The sequence below is a fragment of the Myxine glutinosa genome, chromosome 3 (assembly GCF_964187855.1).
Source record: "Myxine glutinosa chromosome 3, kmMyxGlut1.1, whole genome shotgun sequence".
Taxonomy (NCBI): Eukaryota; Metazoa; Chordata; class Myxini; order Myxiniformes; family Myxinidae; genus Myxine; species Myxine glutinosa.
This window is the reverse complement of record NC_136263.1, coordinates 22,843,272-22,866,485: the sequence shown is the minus strand read 5'-3', so window position 1 is coordinate 22,866,485 and position 23,214 is coordinate 22,843,272. Positions and strand designations below refer to the sequence as shown.

Sequence of the window (23,214 nt, the reverse complement as noted above, 5' to 3'; positions counted from 1 at the left end):
TCATAGCAAAGGGTATGAATACTTATGTCAATGTGATATTTCAGTTTTTTATTTTTTATAAATTTGCAAAACTTTCTAAAATCCTGTTTTCTCGTTGTCATTATGGGGTAAGGAGTGTAGATTGATGAGGGAAAAAATGAATTTAAACGATTTCAGCATAAGGCAGCAACATAACAAAATGTGAAAAAAGTGAAGGAGTCTGAATATTTTCTGAATGGACTGTATATATGTATATACATATATATATATATATATATATATATATATATATATTCTTGTACAGTGGAATTTACAAATGTACAATACAAATTCTTGTACATTTTAGTAACGGTAAGAAAGGAACGGTAAGAGTATACATATATATATATATATACATACACTACCGGTCAAAAGTTTTAGAACACCTCAATTTTTCCAGTTTTTATTGAAATTTACGTAGTTTAATGTCTCAATGTACTCTGAAATTAAGCATAGAACAAATAAACAATTGGAGATAAAAAAAAGAAATCATAAAATCATTTTGTTTAACCAAATTTAATTTAAATTTTTGACTCAGCAAAGTCACCACCTTTTGCAGATATAACCGCCGAACACACTCGTGGCATTCTTTCTACAATGGAAATCAAATATTGTTCGGGATGTTCTTCCCAACACTGCGCAGAAGTTCCCACAAATGTGTTGCACTTGCTTTGCTTTCACCCTTCTGTCCAGTCCATCCCAAACTGGCTCGATGGGGTTTAAGTCTGGAGACTGTGCTGGCCATTCCATGATTTGAAGCCTACCGTCTTGTTCTTTTCCTCGAAGGTAGTTTTGACATAGCCTGGAGGTGTGTTTAGGGTCATTATCTTGCTGTAGGATGAACCCCTGACCAACTAGGCGTATAAATAATAAAAAAACCACCTTTAGAGGCCATTTTTCCCCGCAAGCGGGAGTTGGCCTTTTTCGGGAACCGTGGTAGTTGTTGTTTTTCGGTCCCCTTTTTGAAGCAATGTTTTACGGCCGGATGCCCTTCCTGACGCCAACCCTTTTTGCCGCCTTTAACGACAAGCAGGGAATTACCAGTGAACTGGTACTCAATTAGCCGACCTCGGAAGGTATGACAGGCTGAGTCAACCCCCCTGGCGTTAATTCAGCGATCGACCGGGTTTCGAACCCAGGATCCTAGGATCCTAAGCTGACATCCTAGCCGCTAGCCCAACACCAGGGTTTACCAGTGGCGTATACCAGAGGGTATTGCAATATTGCATGGTGCTGCAAAATGCTGTGGTAGCCCTTTTGGTTCAGGGTGCCAGTCACTCTGTGCAAGTCGCCGACTATGGATCCAGCAAAAGAGCCCCAGACCATCACGCTTCCTCCTCCATGTTTGACAGTTGGTGTCACACACTGAGGGACCATCCTTTCGCCTACTCGAGGGCATACAAAAACCCTGTGTGATGAACCAAAGATTTCAAATTTTGATTCATCAGTCCATAAGACCTTCTTCCAGTCTTCAGTAGTCCACTGGCGGTGCTTCATGGCCCAGGCAAGCCTGTTTTTCTTGGTTTGCCATCTTAGCAATGGCTTATTACTGCCACTCGACCTGTCAAACCTGCAGCTCGAAGTCTTCTCTTCACAGTTGAAACTGAGACTTGCTTACTTCGACCAGTGTTAAGCTGTGCTTGAAGCTGTTGTCCTGTGAGCTGCCTATCACGCAAGCTGTTGACTCTCAGAAATTTGTCTTCTGATTCTGTTGTGGCTTTGGGTCTGCCAGACCTCTTCCTGTCCGAGCTTCCTCCAGTTTCCAATGTACTACTTCCTGCAGTGCAATATTGTCCAAATAATGCTCTGGAGGGTGTAATAACAGTCTGTTCCAATACTGCTTTTATACACAACAAACAACAACAACATGCATTTTAAGGCCATTTTCGCTGCTAGAGTGGGGGTTAGCCTTGCGGTCCCCATGACAAACTTCTCCATCTTGCCCTATTTTCTGCATCTCTCCTTGTTAAACCCCTTGCCCGCATTTCTTCTTCCACCATCTTTAGCCAAGTCTTTCTCGGTCTTCCCCGTCCTCGACTTCCTTCTACATTCATTTCCATCACTCTTCTCAACCAGTCACTTTCATCCTTCCTCAACACATGACCAAACCATCTCAACCTGTTCCTCTTCAAAGCATCAATCACAGGCTCTATTCCCATCATTTTTCGCAATTCATCATTTGTCTTCCTCTCTCTCAACGATACTCCGCACATCCATTGAACCATTCGCATTTCCACCCTTTCCAACATTCGTTGCTGCTCTATGTTCATTACCCATGTCTCGCTCCCAGAAATCATAACACTTCTCACACATGCAGCATACACCCTTCCCTTCAGCTTCAACGATACTCCCCTCCTCATAAGCACGCCACTCAGTTCCCGAAACTTCTTCCATGCACATTTCACTCGAGCAACCGTTGCCGAGTCTGATCCACCTTCTCCATTCAGCATGTCTCCGAGGTAGCAAAATGTTTTCACACCTTCCAGCTTCACGCCATCTCCAAGATGCAACTCAACATTTCCTCCATCTGCAGCTCCCTCTGTGCACACCTTACATTTGAATGTAGCTGCCACACTGGTGAATGACCCTCTCAGACCACAACATTTTTGATGAACCCACTCAGTGCACATTGTACATTGAATGGAGTTCACTCCGACACCCTTCCTGCACACAGCACAGGGCCACTTCCCAGTTCTTTCCACCTCTCCACTTGCCATCACCATGCTTTACCACTTGCCATCACCTTCGTCTTTCCGATATTCACCTTCAGACCTTTTGTCTTCATACATTCCTTCCACTTGTTCATCTTTTCCTTCAGTCCATCCATACTTTCCGCAATTAACACCAGATCATCTGCATACAACAACTCCCACGGCAAACCCTCCTTTCCGTTCTGAGCCAGCACCTCCATCACAGCTACAAATAGTCATGGACTTAGTGCCGACCCCTGATGCACTCCCACCTTCACCTCAAACTCACCGCTGTTCCCGTCCTTCGTCATTACAGCTGTGCGTGCTCTTTTGTACATTGCCATCACTACTCTGATCAACCATTCCTCCACTCCTAACTTCCTCATTGCCCATGTCAATACTTTGCGTGGAACCCTATGGAATGCTTTCTCCAGATCAACAAACCCAAGAAACAACTTCTTCCTCTTCTCCATGTACTTCTCCTGCAACTGCCTCACAATAAAAAGCGCGTCTGTCGTTCCTCTTCCTGGCATAAATCCAAACTGCATTTCGTCGATCTTCACTTTCTTCCTTATTCTCCTCTCCAACACCCTTTCCAATACCTTCATTCCATGCTCCAATAACTTTATCGCTCGGTACGAGCCACACTCTAGGGTTTTTTTTTCTTGTATAGAGGGACAAGGGTACGCAGTTCCCAATCCACTGGAATGCGGCCTGCTTTTATCGCTTCCTCAACTTCCTTCTCAGTTATCTTCTCTGCCGGTCCTAAAACTGGGTTACTCTCTATGTTGCCATCCCATTCATTCTCTGTATTCAACAGTATTTCCATATATCTTTTCCATCTTCCTTTAATTCCATCTGGGTCTACAACGATTTGTCCCACTTCATCCTTCAAGCAACTCACCCCCATCACATCACACCTCTCTTTCGCTATCTGCTTTGCAATCCTGAATACTGCTCTCTGACCCTCTTCTGAATCCAAGCGTTCTCTGAACATTTTCCTGCATGCCTCCTGCGCCTTTGCTACCTCTTTGTTTGCAGCCTTCTTGGCTGCCTTATAACTTTCATGCTCTGCTGTTTCTGCTCCCGTACCCTTCGCCTTCTGCCACTCCTTGAACATCTTCCTCTTCTCGTCAATCCTCTTTCCAACTTCATCATCCCACCACCATGTTTCCGAGTGCCTTGGTGGTCCTTTTGTTCATCCACATACCTCACCAACGGCTCCCAACAGACTAGCTTTCATTGACATCCAACAACTTTCAAGCTCAACCACATCATCCTCTACCCTACTCAGCCTCTCTTTTAATGCCTCCCTTACTGTCACCTCTTTCAACCTCCACACCTTCATTCTCGGTTGGTACTTCACCTGCCGAGCTCTCCTCGCACCTTTCACCCTTATGTCGCAGACAACCAAGTGGTGCTGTGAAACAGCCTCCTCCCCCGGGATCACCTTTGTGTTCAGGAGGTGCCCCCTATCTCGCCTACGCACCATTAGGTAGTCAACGGTTGTCGTCGACCCACCTGACGTCTATGTAACAAGCTTATTATCCTCTTTCTGGAACTGAGTATTCCAAATCAACAAATCAGCTCCATGAACTCCCTCAAAACCATCCATACTCCTTCCAACATGTCCATTTAGGTCTCCTCCTACCACAACAACTTCCTCATCTTTCACGTTTTCCATCAGCTTCTCTATCGCACACCAGAACTTGTCCTTCTCTTCATCGCTCCGACCAACCTGCGGAGCATAGGAAATCAAAAAAGATGACGAAAAGATGACGTTCACCAAGAGCTTTCCAATCATCATTTTCACCATCATCAACCTATCACTCACTCTAGTCACACTCACCCACACTGTCTACAAACTCCTCAGAAAACAGGACACCAACACCATTCATGCCCTCCAGGCACCCTTGCCACACAAACTTGTATTTCTGTCTCTGCCTACCCTTCACCATTCTCACACCACTTCCCTTCCATCTCGGCTCTTGCACACAACATATGTCCACTCTTCTTCTGACCAATACTTCCACCACTTCTCCTGATCTCCCTGTCATTGTCCCTACATTCCATGTTCCAAACCTCAGAAACCGATCTCCACTTCGGGCTGTACCCTGCCCATATGTAGTTGTAATTGTCATGGTTCTCTTTTTGAGGCAATGTTTTTATGGCCGGATGCCCTTCCTGACGCCAACCCTGTTAGTCGTCTGTTACGACACGCAGGGATACAGTGTACCTATTCTAATCCGGGGTACACACTGGGAAACGTTTAAAACATGGAAATTCTGGGGGGGGGGGGGGGGCATCCTACGGCTGCGGGGTCCCCGACAGCACCACGCCACGGCGGCCCGGTCAGCACCACACCACGCCGGCCCGGTCAGCAACACACCACGTCGGCCCGGTCAGCACCACACCACGTCAGCCCGGTCAGCACCACACCACGTCGGCCCGGTCAGCACCACACCACGTCAGCCCGGTCAGCACCACACCACGTCAGCCCGGTCAGCACCACACCACGTCGGCCCGGTCAGCACCACACCACGGCGACCTGGTCAGCACCACACCACGGCGGCCCGGTCAGCACCACACCACGTTGGCCCGGTCAGCACCACACCACGTCGGCCCGGTCAGCACCACACCACGTCGGCCCGGTCAGCACCACACCACGTCGGCCCGGTCAGCACCACACCACGTCGGCCCGGTCAGCACCACACCACGTCAGCCCGGTCAGCACCACACCACGGCGGCCCGGTCAGCACCACACCACATCGTCCCGGTCAGCACCACACCACGTTTGCCCGGTCAGCATCACGGTGGCCCGGTCAGCACCACACCCTTGGAAAGGACTTTGATGCACGTCGGCCCGGTCGGCCCAGAGCCTGGCCGAAGTCCAAGGACATCAGCACGTCATCCGAAAACAGCTCCGGTTGGAGCGAACCACTCGGTCAATGGCGGGAACCAGGTCCCGACATACCCTTGCTCGCTTGGCCTTGCTTGTATGCTTTTATACAGACAGGGGGATTGTAATCAAGTAATCAGCAGAGGTTGGGACCCCTGTAGGAATTGTTTGCATCAACTTTCAGTGCTTAATTTACTTACATTTCTGCAGAACAGCTATAAGTTGTTAACCCATTACTTGTTCCCTGAAGAAGGCCTTTTTTTACAATATAACTGTGCAATTTACATTATTTTCCCGTTTTTGCTGACCTAAACTTTTATTTTAACCTGGAGCAGTTTACTGCTTACCTTTGTACCATTTCTGGTTATTCACTGGACATCAAACTGCTTAAATTTGAACAAAAACTGGAAAGATTGAGGTGTTCTAAAACTTTCGACTAAGAAGAAGACCTTTGTTGGTCGAAAGCTTGGCAAATTAAAGATCGACGTCCTGAAGCTACGTCCGTGTCTGATTTAACTTCCCGATTATTTATTTAATGCAAATGAGACGCCCTGCTCGTACTGTGGAGTTTCTACTATTTCTCACAGTTATCTCTATATATAAAGGAGGAGTGTCTGTGTGTCTGTCTGGATGTCCGCTTATAACTCAAGAACTACAGATCGGAGAAAAGTTTTAGACACAGATTCGGAATCAGCATAAAATTCCGGTGGTTATAGGCTACTTTTTATTTTAATATCAATGGTTTAAAAAAACCGCGCCAGCTGCAATTCCATGGCGTAGTTTGTGGCGGCGCTATTGCCCCTTTCCGATCCCATGACGCATTGCGGTTCCGATTCGCGATAAGGTCTATGCGCTATCACCGACACTTTTCCACCTTTTCCATACCTTTTAATCAGATTTACCTTATCGTCCATCGTAACCACATTACGCTTGGAAACACTAGCATTATCCTTCTTCGGACCCATGGCTAACACAGACACAGTAAAGGAATACTGTACGTCGCCTCTGTTTTGAATGAGAATCAGCGGTTGCGCGTATGTACAGTATACTGTACATACATATTTATATATTTTTAATGTGCTTTTTATTGTATTTTAAATTGTTTTTTATCTTTTATTGTTAATTTATGTACTATTTTATTTATTTTAAATATATTTTTAAGGAAAACAAATGTTTTCACGTCCGTAGGAGTGACGTAATGTCGCACATAATGACGTTCGCTGCCCGGTCATGAAAGAAATTATGATTCTCTTGACAAAGTGACATGCAGATCAGGCAGTAAACCTCCCAACTGAGTTTCTCAACAGTCGTCAGCCTCAATTCTAAAATCCTTAATTTTCATCCTATTGACTTGAACTTTGAATAGGATTTACATATCGGCTTTCTGAATTAAACCACCAACTATTTTTGAGATCGGCGTAGGCCAAAAGGTCAACGTAGGCCTAAGGTCAACCACTTTTTTTTTTAGTTTCTAAAATCCTCAATTTTCATCCGATTCACTTGAAATTTGAATGGGATTTGCATATCAGGTCACTGAAATTGAACCACCAATTCTTTTTGAGGTCAGCATAGGCCAAAAAGTAAACATAGGCCAAAGGTCAACAACTTAAGGTGAAGTTTTTAAAATCCTACATTTTCATCCAATTGACTTGAAATTTGGATAGGATTTGCATATCGGGTCACCTAATTCAACCACCAATTATTTTTGAGGTCTAAAGGTGAAAATATCAATATGGGCCAAATTTCTAAAATCGTCAATTTTCATCTAATTGACTTGAAATTTGAAGAGGATTTGCACATCAGATCACTGAATTAAACCACCAATTATTTTTGAGGTTAACATAGGCCAAAAGGTCAACAACTTATTTCAGGAATATTTCAAGACATTTCTGGTGCAGGGGCAATCAATGAAGGTTGTAGGCCTGAACTTCACAGAACAAGTGTTTGCCCATGGCCAGCTGTACGTGGGCTGCTCGAGGGTTGGAAAACCAAGCAATCTTTATGTCTTGGCACCAAGTAAGAAAACCAGAAATGTTGCATACCCAGAGGTTTTGAGAAATTGAAAATTGAAAAAACGTCATGTAGGAAATGTACTGTGATATTGCTCTAAAATATACATGTTCTTTTCATCATATATTTGTATTATTCTTATTCAACCCGGGCGAAGCCGGGTACCTCAGCTAGTATATATATATATATAGTACCTATTAAGCTACAAAAAATTTCAGTCGTGATGTCAGAATTGTCTTTTTCATTTATTTTCACTCCCATCCCTCTGTAGGAGCAGCAGGTTGGAGAGAAGGCAGCTCGGCGCTTTCAACTCAAGATTGGCGAGTTGAATGCGGTTGTGCGTAAACTAGAGGATCGTAACACACTGCTCGCTGATGAACGCAATGAGCTGGTACAGTTATGTCGTTCTCGTATGATATCAACACCTCTTTCGTTCTTCCTTCTGTTGCTCTTTCTTGATGGGACTCGCACACCTTTTTTCATTAAACTGTTATTTTATTGGGTCTCTGTTTGGCCAAATAAGGAATTACATTTAGTTACCACCCAAATAACAAAGTCAGTCGGTATCATTTTGGTCTATTTAACTGGACAAAAGGATTGTAGACTGTAATAAGTTCAGATTGACCAAGGAAGGACCTGATGCAATGGTAGTTGCTGAGTGTGTGGCTGGTTTGGAGGTCAACTTTGACACATAGTCCACCCAGGAGAAGCCCAAGCTGATGATGACAGCATGTTGTACTTCACTAAAATATTGCATGTCCATCATTGAATCCCAATGAGGATGTAAAATGAAGTGAAATACATGAAAAAGGATCTTTTCTAATGACCCAGAAAGCTGGAAATTAAGCCAAAAATATACAAAGATCGTTTTCTCCCGGCAAATTGAATGGGTCAGATACAAGGCCGTACATTCAAAAATCCTATAAATACAGATCAGATTGCCTAAATCAACGATCGAGGTCATAGAATACGTTATTCTGATCAGTGTTCAAGTATATTCTTCAATTGAAATAAAAAACGATTTTAAAGATTGATAAAAAAAATTACAGTAGTTTAGTGCTATTGATACAATCTTACACACCACCTTATTTAACATGTCCGAGCACTGCAAAACTGGAGGTTCTTAGAAATGACAAGAAGGCGATTTGTGTTCTACAATCTTGAAGTTTATAATTCAATTGAAATAAATAAAAAAATCAATTCTGGAATTTACCGCCGTTTTACCGCCATTGATGAAAGGTCTATGACACCACCCTATCTAACACGTTACATTAGTTATTCATTCCTGTTTTTATGTGTCCTTTATGATGTCCTTAAAAACAGGAAGTTTCCTGAATGATGAAATGATTTTCCTGAAGAATGATTTTCATTTTTCTTTGACTGCAAGGCAGACAGACAGTAAAAAATATTATATCACTCCTCTCTGCGCATGCACGATCGGGATGAATTCAGAGACAAAGTACATACTGTAAAACGGCAGATTACGTACATGTTCAAAATATAACATTTAATTCTAAATAAGTTGTTTCTCGATTATAAACTGACATTTATGGACAGACAGACGGATGGACAGACAGACATGAACCAATTTCCTAACCCTGCTTTCCCTTTGCATGCCCAGGGTAATTATCCAAAACATCAAGAGAAACAATTTTATTATTCCCTGCATTTGTGTGTCGTCGTGGTGTTAAAATATACCACACAGTACTAATACATCTGCGCCACCGAGAAAGGAATGTCTTAGCGTTGCCTGGCAACCAGTTAGTCTATATTCCACATGTGCCAGGTTCCTTAAATGATATATATAAATATATTCAAGATATATAAATATGTTGATATATCTTAAATATACAAAGCTTGTTTTTGCAAAAACATCAGAAACATCATACTAAAATACGGCATTTGTGTCTTTCCGTCTGTCTGATGAATTTTTGACGCCGATACATTCCGTCCTTACTTATCCAATCTCAACCAAACTTGACAGGATGACCAAGGGTTACATAATGAAGGTTGAAGTGCATTCATTTGCCCCCATCACCAAGGGGGTTTTCTCCCCCGAGCGGGTTTTCCCCACCATTGCCGTCAATGGGTTGCGTGTTGAGGTGTCTAGCCATATTAAGTTAGCTTTATCATGGCGTTTTTCCAAAGAAGAAGATTTATCGTGGCGTTTTTCCAAAGACACTTTTAATAACAAAATTAATGATAATCGCATATTATTAATGTTATGACAAAACAATATTAATAGCCGGCCTAGCCGGTGTTGTCAATAAACGCGTACGTATTATGTCGAAAACCACATTATGCCTTGGCTTGAGAATTCCGAAGCTCAATGGAGGCCGCCATCTTGCGGATACGGAAGTATGCATAACAAATTGAAAAACGTTCAATAGGAGTTTCTTTCACCCGTCTTTGTTTGATTCACAATCTTATGCACCTCCAATAATTTATTATTAAAATACTTTAAGACCAACCTCGGCCCGCACGGCCCTGGTTATCTTCAATGAAAAGCGTCACCAAACACCGGAACCAATGAGATTCGAGCATTTGAAAAAATATTTCTAAATCCAAATCACGCAATGGAGGCCGCCATCGACAGGATGCGGAAGTTTGCATAAAACAATTGCGAAAAAGTTCAATAGGAGTTTGTTTCACCCGTCTTTCTTCGATTCACAATCTAATGCACCTCTAATTTGTAATTAAAATACGTTAAGACCAACCTCGTTATCTTCAACGAAAATCATCACCAAACACCGGAACCAATGAGATTCGAGCATTTGAAAAATATTTTTAAAAAGCTTACTACGCGTTTCGGACGCTGAAAACGGCGTCATATATTCTAAAATTGAAGAAGAATTATTTTTTAGAAATCTCGTGGCCGTAGGGGATAGTTTTTCACGGCCAGAAATATGGTATAAGTGGTTTACATAAAGAAGGAAAGCTCGGTTTGATTAACGACAGTCACACATTGACATTGCCGTTGAAACGGCGCTATCGTCTGATCTGTCGGCACTGATCTTACTGCAAGCTAACTTCTCCTGGTGGAGGAAGCTGCCGTGCCCGGAGAGAACCAGCCCTGACAGCGACTGAAGTTAGAAGACTACACACATACTGTGAAAACGTATGTTAAGCCCAGTTAAAATTTCTTATAATAGGCCTTAAGCTAGCACATCGTATAGTAACTTCCGTAAGCTTCTTGTAACATTTATTGTATGTAGGTATTGGGGAGGACTGTCTGCTCTTCTCTTTTACCAAGTCTTACCAGGTACGGTACCTACACCGACCTACTATCAACTACCTAACCTACTGATGCCATCGTGATGGGTAAAATAGTGGCAAGAGGCTTTGGCTTCGCCGGCTCATTGCGGCTTTGCAGTGGGGTACTAGTACTAATAATGTCCCACTTCCCCAAGGCGGTTTTCCTGCAGTGATAACGTGTATAAATAGCTTATAGTTATAATGGCGTTTCTGTGTGAGCATCGACCTCTACGGGAAGAAAAACTATTATACACCACAAACACGTATGATTTGCTTTTTAAACAGTCGCTAATGCTGTTTATAACACTAAATGAAGAAATTTGGAGGAATCCCGACTTCCATGAAGTAAGGTTTACTTACAGAACTGAGCGAAGATCTATGGTACTCAAGATACCCCACAAATGTTGGGTTAATAACATGGCCCTTTCTGCCTCTACCGTGTCATTTTTCGTTGCGAACTTTTGAAACTCGCTCCTTCTGTTTGATACGAAACAAAGGGAGGAAGACCGGGATGTGCTCTTTTACCAAGCAGCTAGCTAGCGCTTGCTAAGACGGCCGTTCCTCAACGGGTTTGAATGGAGGGCTTGCTCAAATGCTTTAACCACTTGGCGATCTCGTCACAAGAAACTTGGTAAATGAACACACTCCCAATGTTCTTGAGACCCGACCATAGATCGACTGTAATCTGTATACTCCAAAGAGGAATGACCCTTCCTGCCGCTCCCGGAGTCTGCGGGTGTACTAGTTATTAAAAGGTTAAAAATATCTGCTTTCAAGCCTGATCCCCTCCTTTGTCCATGCTCGATCCTTTTTCATTGTGGAGCATCAAGCAAGGAAGCAGCAGTTCAATTTTTACCTTGCACTTGCGAAGCAAAAAGCAGGGTTAGGCATTTGGTTGCGTACGTGTGGTGTACGTCCATGTGGCGTACGTACGTGTGGCGTACGTCCATGTGGCGTACGTACGTGTGGCGTACGTATGTGTGGCGTACGTACGTGTGGCGTACGTACGTGTGGCGTACGTACGTGTGGCATACATACATGTGGCATACGTACGTGTGGCATATATACATGTGGCATACGTACATGTGGTACGTGCCTGTCGCAATTTTTAAAATTCATTTTCTCGGCAAATGTTGGTCTGATTGACAAAAAAAGTTTTTATTCATAATTATGACATCATAGGTCACGTGGTAGTTGTTTGGTAGCAGTTTGAAATTTATTGAGCGTGATCTACACAACAATTGTATTAGAGAATGTAAATTTATGATGTAATCGCTCACGAGGTCTGGCAGCCATATTGGATCAAAGGAAAAAACCCTTCAAAAACAGAAGAGTTGCCTCGCATCAAGATGACTGCGCAGTGTAGGTATTCTATGAATACCATCTGGTTTTTAAGTCATTGGTATGACTTGGCAAGGGTTCAAATCGAGATGACATCTCAGACCCAGAGCGAATGTTCTATACCACCGAGTCTGGAGTTGGAGTTGTGGTGAAAACAGACCATTTTGTCGACGTGGAGGTACTGTAGCTACATAGGGCTGCGGTGTTTCTGGGTTTATGGTGGTATGATTTGAAGAGTGTTTTGTAGTTCACAGACTATGTAGTTTTTTTCGTTAACAGACGATATGCAGTGATAGGAAGTCGTAAACATTTAATGCTTACAGACTGTGTACAGTGGTACGTGTTGCAGTTGGGAAATCAGGCTGCCTCCGAGGTAAAGGGACTGAGACTTCCAGCGGGGCGAGGCCGGCTCGGACCGGCCTTTTTGGAGGAGTCTTGGAAGTGCCTTGGAGAGACTGCACTTCGGTTTTTGGAAATATAATTTATGCCTCGCAGCAGCGTTTTGCCTACCCAGTGAGGCATACTTTCTTCATCATCCTGCTATTAATTTGCGATTGGTTACTGACTTTGACACCAATACAAATTTTTATTCCAGACCTTAGGCGTTGCCTCTGGAACAAACTCCCCCACTCTCTTCAATCCCACTCCTCCCTCCAGGTCTTCAAAACAGCTGTTCACCCACCACCCTCTCTTATTTTCCCCCATCCAAAACCTTGATGTTTTCTACCCCCGCTAATTTCACCCCATGTCCACTTTTTTGAAATACCGACTTCTTTCCTGGAAGTCCTAGCAGTGTCCATGTGTTTTTTTTTACCTTTCCCCCTCTCACCCCCTTCCCATGCCTCCTCCCCCCAAGCCCTCTCCCTCCCACAGATCTCCTGATGTCCCTGCTCTCCATCTTCTCTCCCGCTCCCTTTACCCATGTTTTATGTGTCAGTTTGTCTTTTTGTGATCAATGTTAGCTCTTACACGAGCCTCGATCTTGTATATTAAATATATATATATAATAAGCTACATGCAGTGCCCTCCATAAGTATTGGAACAGTGAAATCAAATTCGGTATTATTACTGTCAACTCTAGGAATTTGGATTTGAGATCAAAAGATGAATATGAGGAAAAAGTACAGCAGGTCATCTTTCTCTTCTTGGAAAAATATTGCTCTACAATGTATGGTGAAACATATATGCATAGAATGCCATCAGTCCCCTCATTTTAGGTAAGCATACATATGAACAGTAATGTATAAGTGAATTTACAAGGTGTATGATGGTGTGAGCTGGTGCAGGAATATTTATCAAGGAAAAGGTAAAATTTGATGAGGGTATCCATCAAAATGGTCACATCTATGGTTGTTTTATGGTGGAGGGACTGGAGGCTCATACTCTTGGCAGAGCGTGAGGGCATTCACAACAAGTCGTGAATGTTTACGATGCAAGGAAATGATCCTGGACAGGTTATCACTTCCTCACAGGCTCCAGAAATCCCTGCTGAACCTCCATGGTGAATTGAACACACATCAGTGATGGCAAAGCAATGAAGCTTTACTCATTAAACCAAAAACTACATCTTTCTTCTAACTCTGGTTTCCAAGTGTGTGTTCAGATTGCATTTGGATTACCACTTGGCATAATGATAAAGGAAGAAGAATAATGCACCAGAGCGTTTTTCAATCCAACCATGAGATTTATCAGCGGTGTTGTGCAAATCCTTGTTTCAGAAGCACATGACTTTGGGGTTATGCCATAATCCAGCAGGAAACCCCAAAACCATGAGATGGGCGTATCCTCAGAATCACACACAGACCTTTGAGGTTAAAGTTAAACTCATCCTATCGTCCGTTAACATTTGACTGAACATCTTCTCACAAACTACCCAACTGGTATGAACCAAATTTGTTGAAGATCTCGTGGGGTTGTGCTCCACATTCGGATCGATCCATTTAAAGAGAGTTAAAGGGGGGTTTTGCCCCAAATATTGGTATTTCATTCAAAAACATCTTCTTCTCCGAAACCGACAACCGGATCCAAACCAAACTGGCCATGCAGCATCGTGACCGTGCCCTAACTTTACGTTGTGCTCCCCATGGCTGGATCTCCCCTGGAAAGGGGGCTATGGGTTCCCTCTCCTAATCCCCCATATTCACGAAAACATATTTTCCTCACAAACAACATATCGACCAAATTTGGTACGATACATCAGGACAGTAAGGTATCATGGGGTTTTGCTCCCCCATCCAGATCCGCCCCCTATAAGAGGCTGAAAAGGAGGATTTTGCCTCAAATTCAGGTAATTTCTTTGAAAATCATAGAAACCGAAGGGGAAATCACTGTCAGTCCTCCACGGGACTATTTTTCTTATTACTTTTTCACTGAATTCTCACTACAAGTCCTCATTCTTATCTTACATCCAGACACTATGTGTTTCATTCACACACTACCACACTCTGTTTCTTGAGATGGAAAGTCCATGACTGCAACAAAATTACCATCTTTGAATGGTGTCACATTACGCCACATAATATAACCACGTTAACTCTTTATTGCCTTGACAATTGGCGGAAACCATTTTTCCTCCAGTAAAGGTAGCACCAGTTCCATGGGCCATAGAGTACTGTATGTATGATGAAGGATATAATTGTTGACCTTCCTCCACCACCTTCCAGCTCATTCCTCACATATCCCTTCCTCCTCTTCCACTCCGCCATCTCCTCTTATAACATGTACAAAGATTGTCAATGATGTCTGACATCTTGACCAGTCTATTTTGGTCAACTGCAGAGCATCAAAGGCCTCTGTCAACATGGTCCACTCTTTACTATTCTCTGCAATTTGGGGCCAATGTATTGCATGGAACCTTCACTTTTGTCTCTCCATCAAATCTTTGGTCTTCCTCTGCTTCTTTCAGGTCCTTCTCTTGGCTTCCCGTTTGGTATTTTCATGCATCTCTTGGTTGTTTTTATACATGGTCAAGGCTCATGGAAGAGCTAGGACACAGAACTAATCAGGACACAACATAACAAAGGGAACAGCAACACAAAGGGGAAATGCTAACAGCAGATGGTGGTGAACAGCTGTCTTGGAGACCTGGAGGGAAGAATGAGATTGAAGAGAGTGTGGAAAGCAGTGCCACAGGTGGGGAAGAAGAGTAATAAATGAGTGCAGGTGAGCAGTGGCTCTGAATTTTGGCTGTTTTACCAGGAGAGTGTTGCTGGTGGACCGCGTGCGTACTGCAGATACCTGGGAGGGACAAAGCATGGAGAGGGCAGAGGGTGAAAGACCAGAAATGAGGCGGAAGAAGACAGAGATGACTGACCTGTCGGCAATGGTGAAGTGTTAGGCCCATAGACTCAGCTTCATCGTAAGAGGAACACAGCGGGATATGTTTTTTTCTTGCTATTTGTTTAGTCCCATTCAAATTCAGTTTTTTAATATCGTCAATAATAGGGCATTGAATGTTGTTTTCTGTCTGTTAAATTAACTTCTGTTCTTGTTATTCCGATAAAGAATTGTGCAACGAAGCCAGAATACAAGGAGGCTTCAATCGATGCCGGACTTCACCTTAAAAACAAACCTGTTTTGGATATGTGTTCAACCAATAACCTTTTGACCCCTCCCCCCACCTTTCCCTTCTGTACACAAAATATTGGCTCATGGAAGAGCGAGGAGAAAGAGGTCAAAAGGGAAATGTACTGACAGTGTAACAGCAGGTGGACGAAACAATCACGAGAATGAGAATAGGTTGGGTTATGTATAGGGTTAATAGGGTTAGAAAATATATCAGGTAGTGATGGGGGATGACATGAAACTTTGAGGGAAGAGTGGGATTGGACAGCCATGGGAAGGGAGGTCCACAATGGAACAAAATGAGGAGCAAAAGAGCGGAGGTGTGCATGAAGCCAGGATTTTGGGACTTCAATCAGGATGGAGTTACTCATGAACGAGCACGTGAACCTCTTGAGGAGCTGAGGAAGATCCAAGGGCTGAGAAGAGCAGACTGAGCAACACCAGAGGAGAGGTGATTGAAAAAACAACACGTCACTGACCTGCCTGCGGTGTGAGATCAACAGACTTTGTGCTCAAGCCTCGTCATGCAACCACCTTCAGAGGCCATGTTTCACCGCAGAGCAGGGGTTGGCCTTTTTTGGGCACCGTGGACCCCTTTTTGAAGCAATGTTTTATGGCCGGATGCCCTTCCTGCCGCCAACCATGTTAGTCGCCTCTTGCGACACACAGGGAATTACCAGTGAACTGGTACTCCATTTGCCGACATCAGAAGGATGACAGGCTGAGTCAACACCCCTGGTGTTAATTCAACGATCGACCAAGATTCGAAACGAGGATCCTAGGATCCCAAGCCAGCACCCTAACCGCTAAGCCAACACCAGGCTAGGCCTCGTCATGAGAGATTCCAATAATGCTGAGAGCGTTAGATTTCCATATAATCGGGAGAGACAGACAAGTGTGGTGCTGGAGCGCCAGCTCTTCATAAATAACATTTTCTAAGCAAAATGTGTAAAATGTATTCATCACACTGAATGATGTGTCAAAGTTTTTATAATCTCATTTAGGTTATATAAATAATCATAATTGCATTATTATTGAACCTTTGACCTATAACCTATTGTAATTGTATGTTTTGTCATCATAATTATCACATATCATCACACCACATGTATGTGGCACCTGATACCATATAAACATACTGTACAGTGTACATATCCCAACTTTATATGGTATACATACTGTACATATCCCAGTTTATATGGTATCATATATGATACCATATAAACATAGACATGCTGAATGGAGAAGGTGGATCAGACTCGGCAACGGTTGCTAGAGTGAGATGTGCATGGAAGAAGTTTCGGGAACTGAGTGGCGTGCTGATGAGGAGGGGAGTGCCGTTGAAGCTGAAGGGAAAGGTGTATGCTGCATGTGTGAGAAGTGTTATGATTTATGGGAGCGAGACATGGGTAATGAACGTAGAGCAGCAACGAAGGCTGGAAAGGGTGGAAATGCGAATGGTTCGACGGATGTGCGGAGTATCGTTGAGAGAGAGGAAGACAAATGATGAATTGCGAAAGATGATGGGAATAGAGCCTGTGATTGATGCTGTGAAGAGAAACAGGTTGAGATGGTTTGGTCATGTGTTGAGGAAGGATGAAAGTGACTGGTTGAGAAGAGTGATGGAAATGAATGTAGAAGGAAGTAGAAGACGGGGAAGACCGAGAAAGACTTGGCTAAAGATGGTGGAAGAAGAAATGCGGGCAAGGGGGTTAACAAGGAGAGATGCAGAAAATAGGGCAAAATGGAGAAGATTGCCATGGGGACCGCAAGGCTAACCCCCGCTCTAGCAGGGAAAATGGCCTTTAAAATGCATGTTGTTGTTGTTGTTGTTGTACATATCCCAACTATACTTCGTTTTCTAAGAGGTGAAAATGATGTTGTTTGTTAAATACTCAAGCCATGTGGAGTCGTCTGAAAACATAAAGCAAAGTTCAGATTTAAAAAAGATTTATAAGTTTGCAGAAAAGCAAAATTTCTGACTTCTTAATGCACTTGATGAATAAACATGTGGATTATAAGGGATTTTGTGTCATGTGTGTTAGCTCCGTAGGCTACGTGAGACTGAGGCCCAATGCCGACCACTCATGGAGCGCACACATCGCCTGAATCGACAGAACGAGGAATTCAAGAAACGTCTGCAGCGGGCAGATGACAAGCTACGATTTCTCACCCGCGAAAACACCGAGATGGTAAACTCCGTCACTCTCTACTAACTGCTCATAAACATTCCGCCCTCATGTGGACCATTGACAAGGGCGGTCAATTTGGTTGTTTTCAAAATGTTACACAATCAAAATCATGATTATATTTAATTGACATCAGGAAACACTCAATGTGTGTCCGGAGAACACTGGGAAGAATATGTTACCGTGGCTTGAATGTACATATAAAAGAAATAACATTACCATTTGTGTCGGTCTGTTCAGCTTTGTTATCTGAACCTGGCTCATGATGCTTGGACCTTAGGTGCATAACACACACACACACACACACACACACACACACACACACACACACACACACACACACACACACACACACACACACACACATATATATATGCATAGTCAGACTCTGCTTTTCGCGGTTCTGCTATTCGTGGGTTCCGCGTATTCGCGGTTGATAAAAGGCAACATGTTTCTCTATTCGCGAAAGTGTCCTGCAAATTTGTGGGGTTTTTTTCTATTCGCGGCTGTGTTCTGCGAAATCGAGGGGTTTTTTCCCCTATTCACGGCGGTGTTCCGCGAAGTCGTGGTTTTTTCAGGGGCACAAAAAAAATAATTTCAGGGGGCACAATTTCAGGGGCACAAAATAAAAACCCATCTTTCACCAGCCATGCTTAAAGCAGCTGGACATACGCAAAAAACATCGAGCCGTGAGCATGACCTGCTTATACAGTACAGTACAGTACAGTACATTCACTGCTGTGTGATTTGCGTTTTCATGGCTTTCGCGGGTGCGAATTTTAGCCGCACTATAAGCGAGCTTCATCAGATATCCCACCAGATGTGTAAATAAGTCAACTCCGCGAATTATAGAATGCAAATGCCTCATTAAATCTATCACAATTTGCAATTTTTGATAAAGCATCAGAGATCTTACACAACAAAAACGCTTAGGGGGATGTTCCATCAGCTGCATAAACATGTCAACCCCGCGAATTATAGAATGCAAACGCTTCATTAAATTTATCATCAAAATTAGCAGATAAGCTCAATACGGCATCATCCATAACATCCCCCACAAAAAATGTCCATGGTATTCACCCCTCCCGCAGCGACGGACAATGCCCGCATTCCTTCAATAAATTGGAAATGGTACCTGGTGTTATCGTTTTTTTTGTTTTTTTTGTAAGCATTTTTTTATGAAACTGTATTCATGTCCATTTGTGATCGAAAACATTTTAAACTTTAATAATGTCCTCTATAAATGAGGAACTGCCAAGAACCTATAACATATCCTCCTTTTCCCCATTGAAACAATGCTGCGGCATACATTCGTGGGATTTTCATCGACATTTGTGGGTTTTGTCTCGCCATTTCCGGGACTTTCATCGACCTTCGTGGAATATTGGAGACATTTTTGGGACTTTCCTCACCATTCCCGGATTTTGCCTCGCCATTCGTAGTTTGGTCTTCTCTATTCGCGGATTATATACATACATATATATATATATATACACACACGAATGGTCAAAAGTTTTAGAACACCTCAATTTTTGCAGTTTTTATTGAAATTTACGCAGTTTAATGTTGCCATCATAATGGCGAGAAAAAGGCAATTAACAAAGGAAGACAGACAGACCATTATAACCCTTAAAAGTGTCGGTCTTTCCTTTAGAGCAATTGCAAATAAAGCCAAGGTGTCAGTGAGTGCAGTTTCCTACACCATCAAAAGGCACTTGGAAACTGGAGGAAACTCTGACATGAAGAGGTCTGGCAGACCCAAAACCACAACAGAATCAGAAGACAAGTTTCTGTAAGTCAACAGATTGCGTGATAGGCGGCTCACAGGACAACAGCTTCAAGCACAGCTTAACACTGGTTGAAGTAAGCAAGTCTCAGTTTCAACTGTGATGAGAAGACTTCGAGCTGCAGGTTCGACAGGTCGAGTGGCAGAAAGCCATTGCTAAGATGGCAAAATAAGAAAAAGAGGCTTGCCTGGGCCATGAAGCACCGTCAGTGGACTACTGAAGACTGGAAGAAGGTCTTATGGACCGATGAATCAAAATTTTAAATCTTTGGTTCATCACGCAGGGTTTTTGTACGCCGTAAAGCAGGCGAAAGGATGGTTTCTCAGTGTGTGACACCAACTGTTTAACATGGAGGATGAAGCGTGATGGTCTGGGGCTCTTTTGCTGGATCCAGAGTCGGCGACTTGCACAGAGTGACTGGCACCCTGAACCAAAAGGGCTACCACAGCATTTTGCAGCACCATGCAATACCCTCTGGTATACGCCTAGTTGTTCATGGGTTCATCCTACAGCAAGATAATGATGCTAAAAACACTTCCAGGCTATGTCAAAACTACCTTCGAGGAAAGGAACAAGATGGTAGGCTTCAAATCATGGAATAGCCAGCACAGTCTCCAGACTTAAACCCCATCGAGCTGGTTTGGGATGAACTGGACAGAAGGGTGAAAGCAAAGCAACCTACAAGTGCAACACATTTGTGGGAACTTCTGCAACAGTGTTGGGAAGAATTTCCCGAACAATATTTGATTTCCATTGTAGAAAGAATGCCACGAGTGTGTTCGGCGGTTATATCTGCAAAAGGTGGCTACTTTGCTGAGTCAAAAATTTAAATTAAATTTTGTTAATCAAAATGATTCTATGATTTCTTTTTTTTTATCTCCAATTGTTTATTTGTTCTATGCTTAATTTCAGAGTACATTGAGACATTAAACTGCGTAAATTTCAATAAAAACTGGAAAAATTGAGGTGTTCTAAAACTTTTGACCGGTAGTGTTTATATATACTGTATGTATATATATATATATATATATATATATATATATATATATATATATATATATATATATATATACAGTATATATAAACATATGACTGGCTCTGGCAAAAGCAGACACTTGGGGTCATTTATCTTCGCGAGAAAAAGCCAAAGAGAGTCAAAATATGACCACAGGGACCAAATTGAGAATTTTATATGGATAGAAAGAGTAAATTCTCTCAATTATTATGCACCAAAACATTTTCCCAAGGAACAACAGAAAAGTTGTGAAATTCGACAAAGAATCTAAAATAATTCTCAAAATGTGCTCAGAAAGTCAGGAAGATCATGAAATTTCGATGTGTTAGTACGAGCCATACAACGTAATTCGAAGGAGATCCCTGACATACTTGTTTGGTGTGAATGAAAAGCTCTCTGTGTGCACATTCTTTGTGCGTGTGAACTCTGTTGTGAACTTTGAACCTAATCATCTCCATTGTTTAAACGAAAATAAAATTGTCATTAAAATACCATAACTTCGTTAATTTTTATCCAATTAACATAATGTATATATCAAATGAAAGTCAAAAGCATGGGGCATCAGATGTCAAAATCTCAATTTTGATTTTTGCCCCCATGTGTCTGCTTTTGTCAGAGGCAGTCACACATATATGTATATATATATATATATATATATATATATATATATATATATATATATATATATATATATATTGTTACGGATGCGGTTTAGATGTTATTTACCGAGCGGTGGTATTGCCGCGACCTAACAGTTCCCCCGATTCTTCCCCAACTCACCCGATTCACCCAGACGTTGACCAAATCACGCTATGCCAAATCAATGATAGAAAGGACACGACGACTGGGAAAGAGGAAACGACGCAAGGGGTACAGTTCTCAAGACCTCCGGAGGAGGGTATAATTACAGTGGTGGAGAAAAGGGGTAGATTACAAGGCAGTGAGGTAAAGACACAGAAGAGATGGGCACTTAATTACCGTCTTATCTCATCCCAGACAGACCACAGACAAACGGAACAAAGCAGACTTACACAGGGATTGATGACAGGAAGGGACAGGTAGGTCGATAGCACAAGGTGCACCTTGGCTCGGGGACAGGATAAAGCACGGTCCAGAAGATGCGGGGAGGCCTCACAGCGCTCGGAGGGGACGTCTTTCTTGCTTCAAGCTCAGCGCGCATCTGACGTCACCCCCCTCTCCCTGCGCATGCTCAGCGGGGAGTGGCACGCCCTCGGCTGGTTGGCTCCGCCCCACTGGGGCCGGTCCGCCGCTTCCATTGGGTGCGGGGGTTACCGGGCTCCGCCCTTGACGAGGAGCTGACAGGGAGCCCCTATTTGGTAACCCCGTCGAGCACATGTTCGATGGCGGCTCGTTGGGAAGGCCTGGTGCCCTCCCAACACCCCCTACCAACCAAGCCGGAGTGAGGACGCACACTCCCTGCGCTCGTTGTCGTTGTTGTTGTTGAACTGTGAGGATGAGCTGTGGGGAGGTATTAAGAGGTCCTAAATTTCCTAACGGTGCCATACAATCACATTCTGGTGCAACGAAGGGTCAGAATTAATGGAAACGAGTCCTTAACTGACATAGACTAAGAATAACTAGCATGATGTCCTATAGTTGTCTTACATGAGATGCGGTGAACCTGGGCACGACATTTCATGGGGGAAATAGGGGGAGGTCGGGTCTACAGAGTGTTGTTTACAGAAAATGGGACTAGGGAATGGGGGATTGGGGATAGTTGGGAAGTATTGAGGAAATAGGGGAATATTTACAAGCGGATATGTATACACACTAGTGGGGTATGCTTACAAGTTGTGTAAGCAATAACGTCATGTGCTTTATACCTAGGTACATAATTAATAAAAGCTTTGTGATTATAGGCAAGCATCAACGACCTGCTGCTGGATATCAATCTCGGTTTATTTATTTACTTATGTATCTTACGGACACATTTTCAGGTTTTCCGTAAATTTTCATTGAGATTTTTATTTCACAGTTTGCAGTTATAGAAATTACAATTTTCAAATGCTGAATATTGATTGAGGGTTTTTTGGGGGGTTTTTCGGATGTGCTTCTGGTTTTTAACGTAAATTTTCACATACGGATGCTTTTTCTTTTTTTCATTATTGTCATGTTTATTTCATAGTTTGCATTTCGAGAAATTACAATTTTCAAATGCTAGATATCAATTGAGGTTTTTTTTTTGGTTTTGTTTTTTACATTTGCGTTTAAGATTTTTTACGTAAATCAGCATTTACGGACACTTTCCGACGGACACTTGTCTTCTCATGTCCTTGTAATTCACGTTGACGTCAACTAATGTCTTTGTCTTGTCTTGCATGTGATGTATGTACAAGCTCCATGGACATTCAATAAATATAAAATATCTCGTCTGTGCAGAGATTTCCTGGTGCCAGGACCATTGTTTCATGATGGAGGGAAATAA

The 23,214-nt window shown here is 42.9% G+C and overlaps 1 protein-coding gene across 1 annotated transcript in view; it reads left to right on the top strand.

Moving 5' to 3' along the window:
- Positions 1-23,214, top strand: part of LOC137423760 (janus kinase and microtubule-interacting protein 3-like) — a 225,009-nt gene that overhangs the window by 128,840 nt on the left and 72,955 nt on the right. The window contains exons 6-7 of the mRNA XM_068111243.2: positions 7,889-8,008; positions 17,823-17,969. Coding sequence (XP_067967344.2) covers positions 7,889-8,008; positions 17,823-17,969 — 267 coding nt within the window. The remainder of the gene's footprint in view (positions 1-7,888; positions 8,009-17,822; positions 17,970-23,214) is intronic.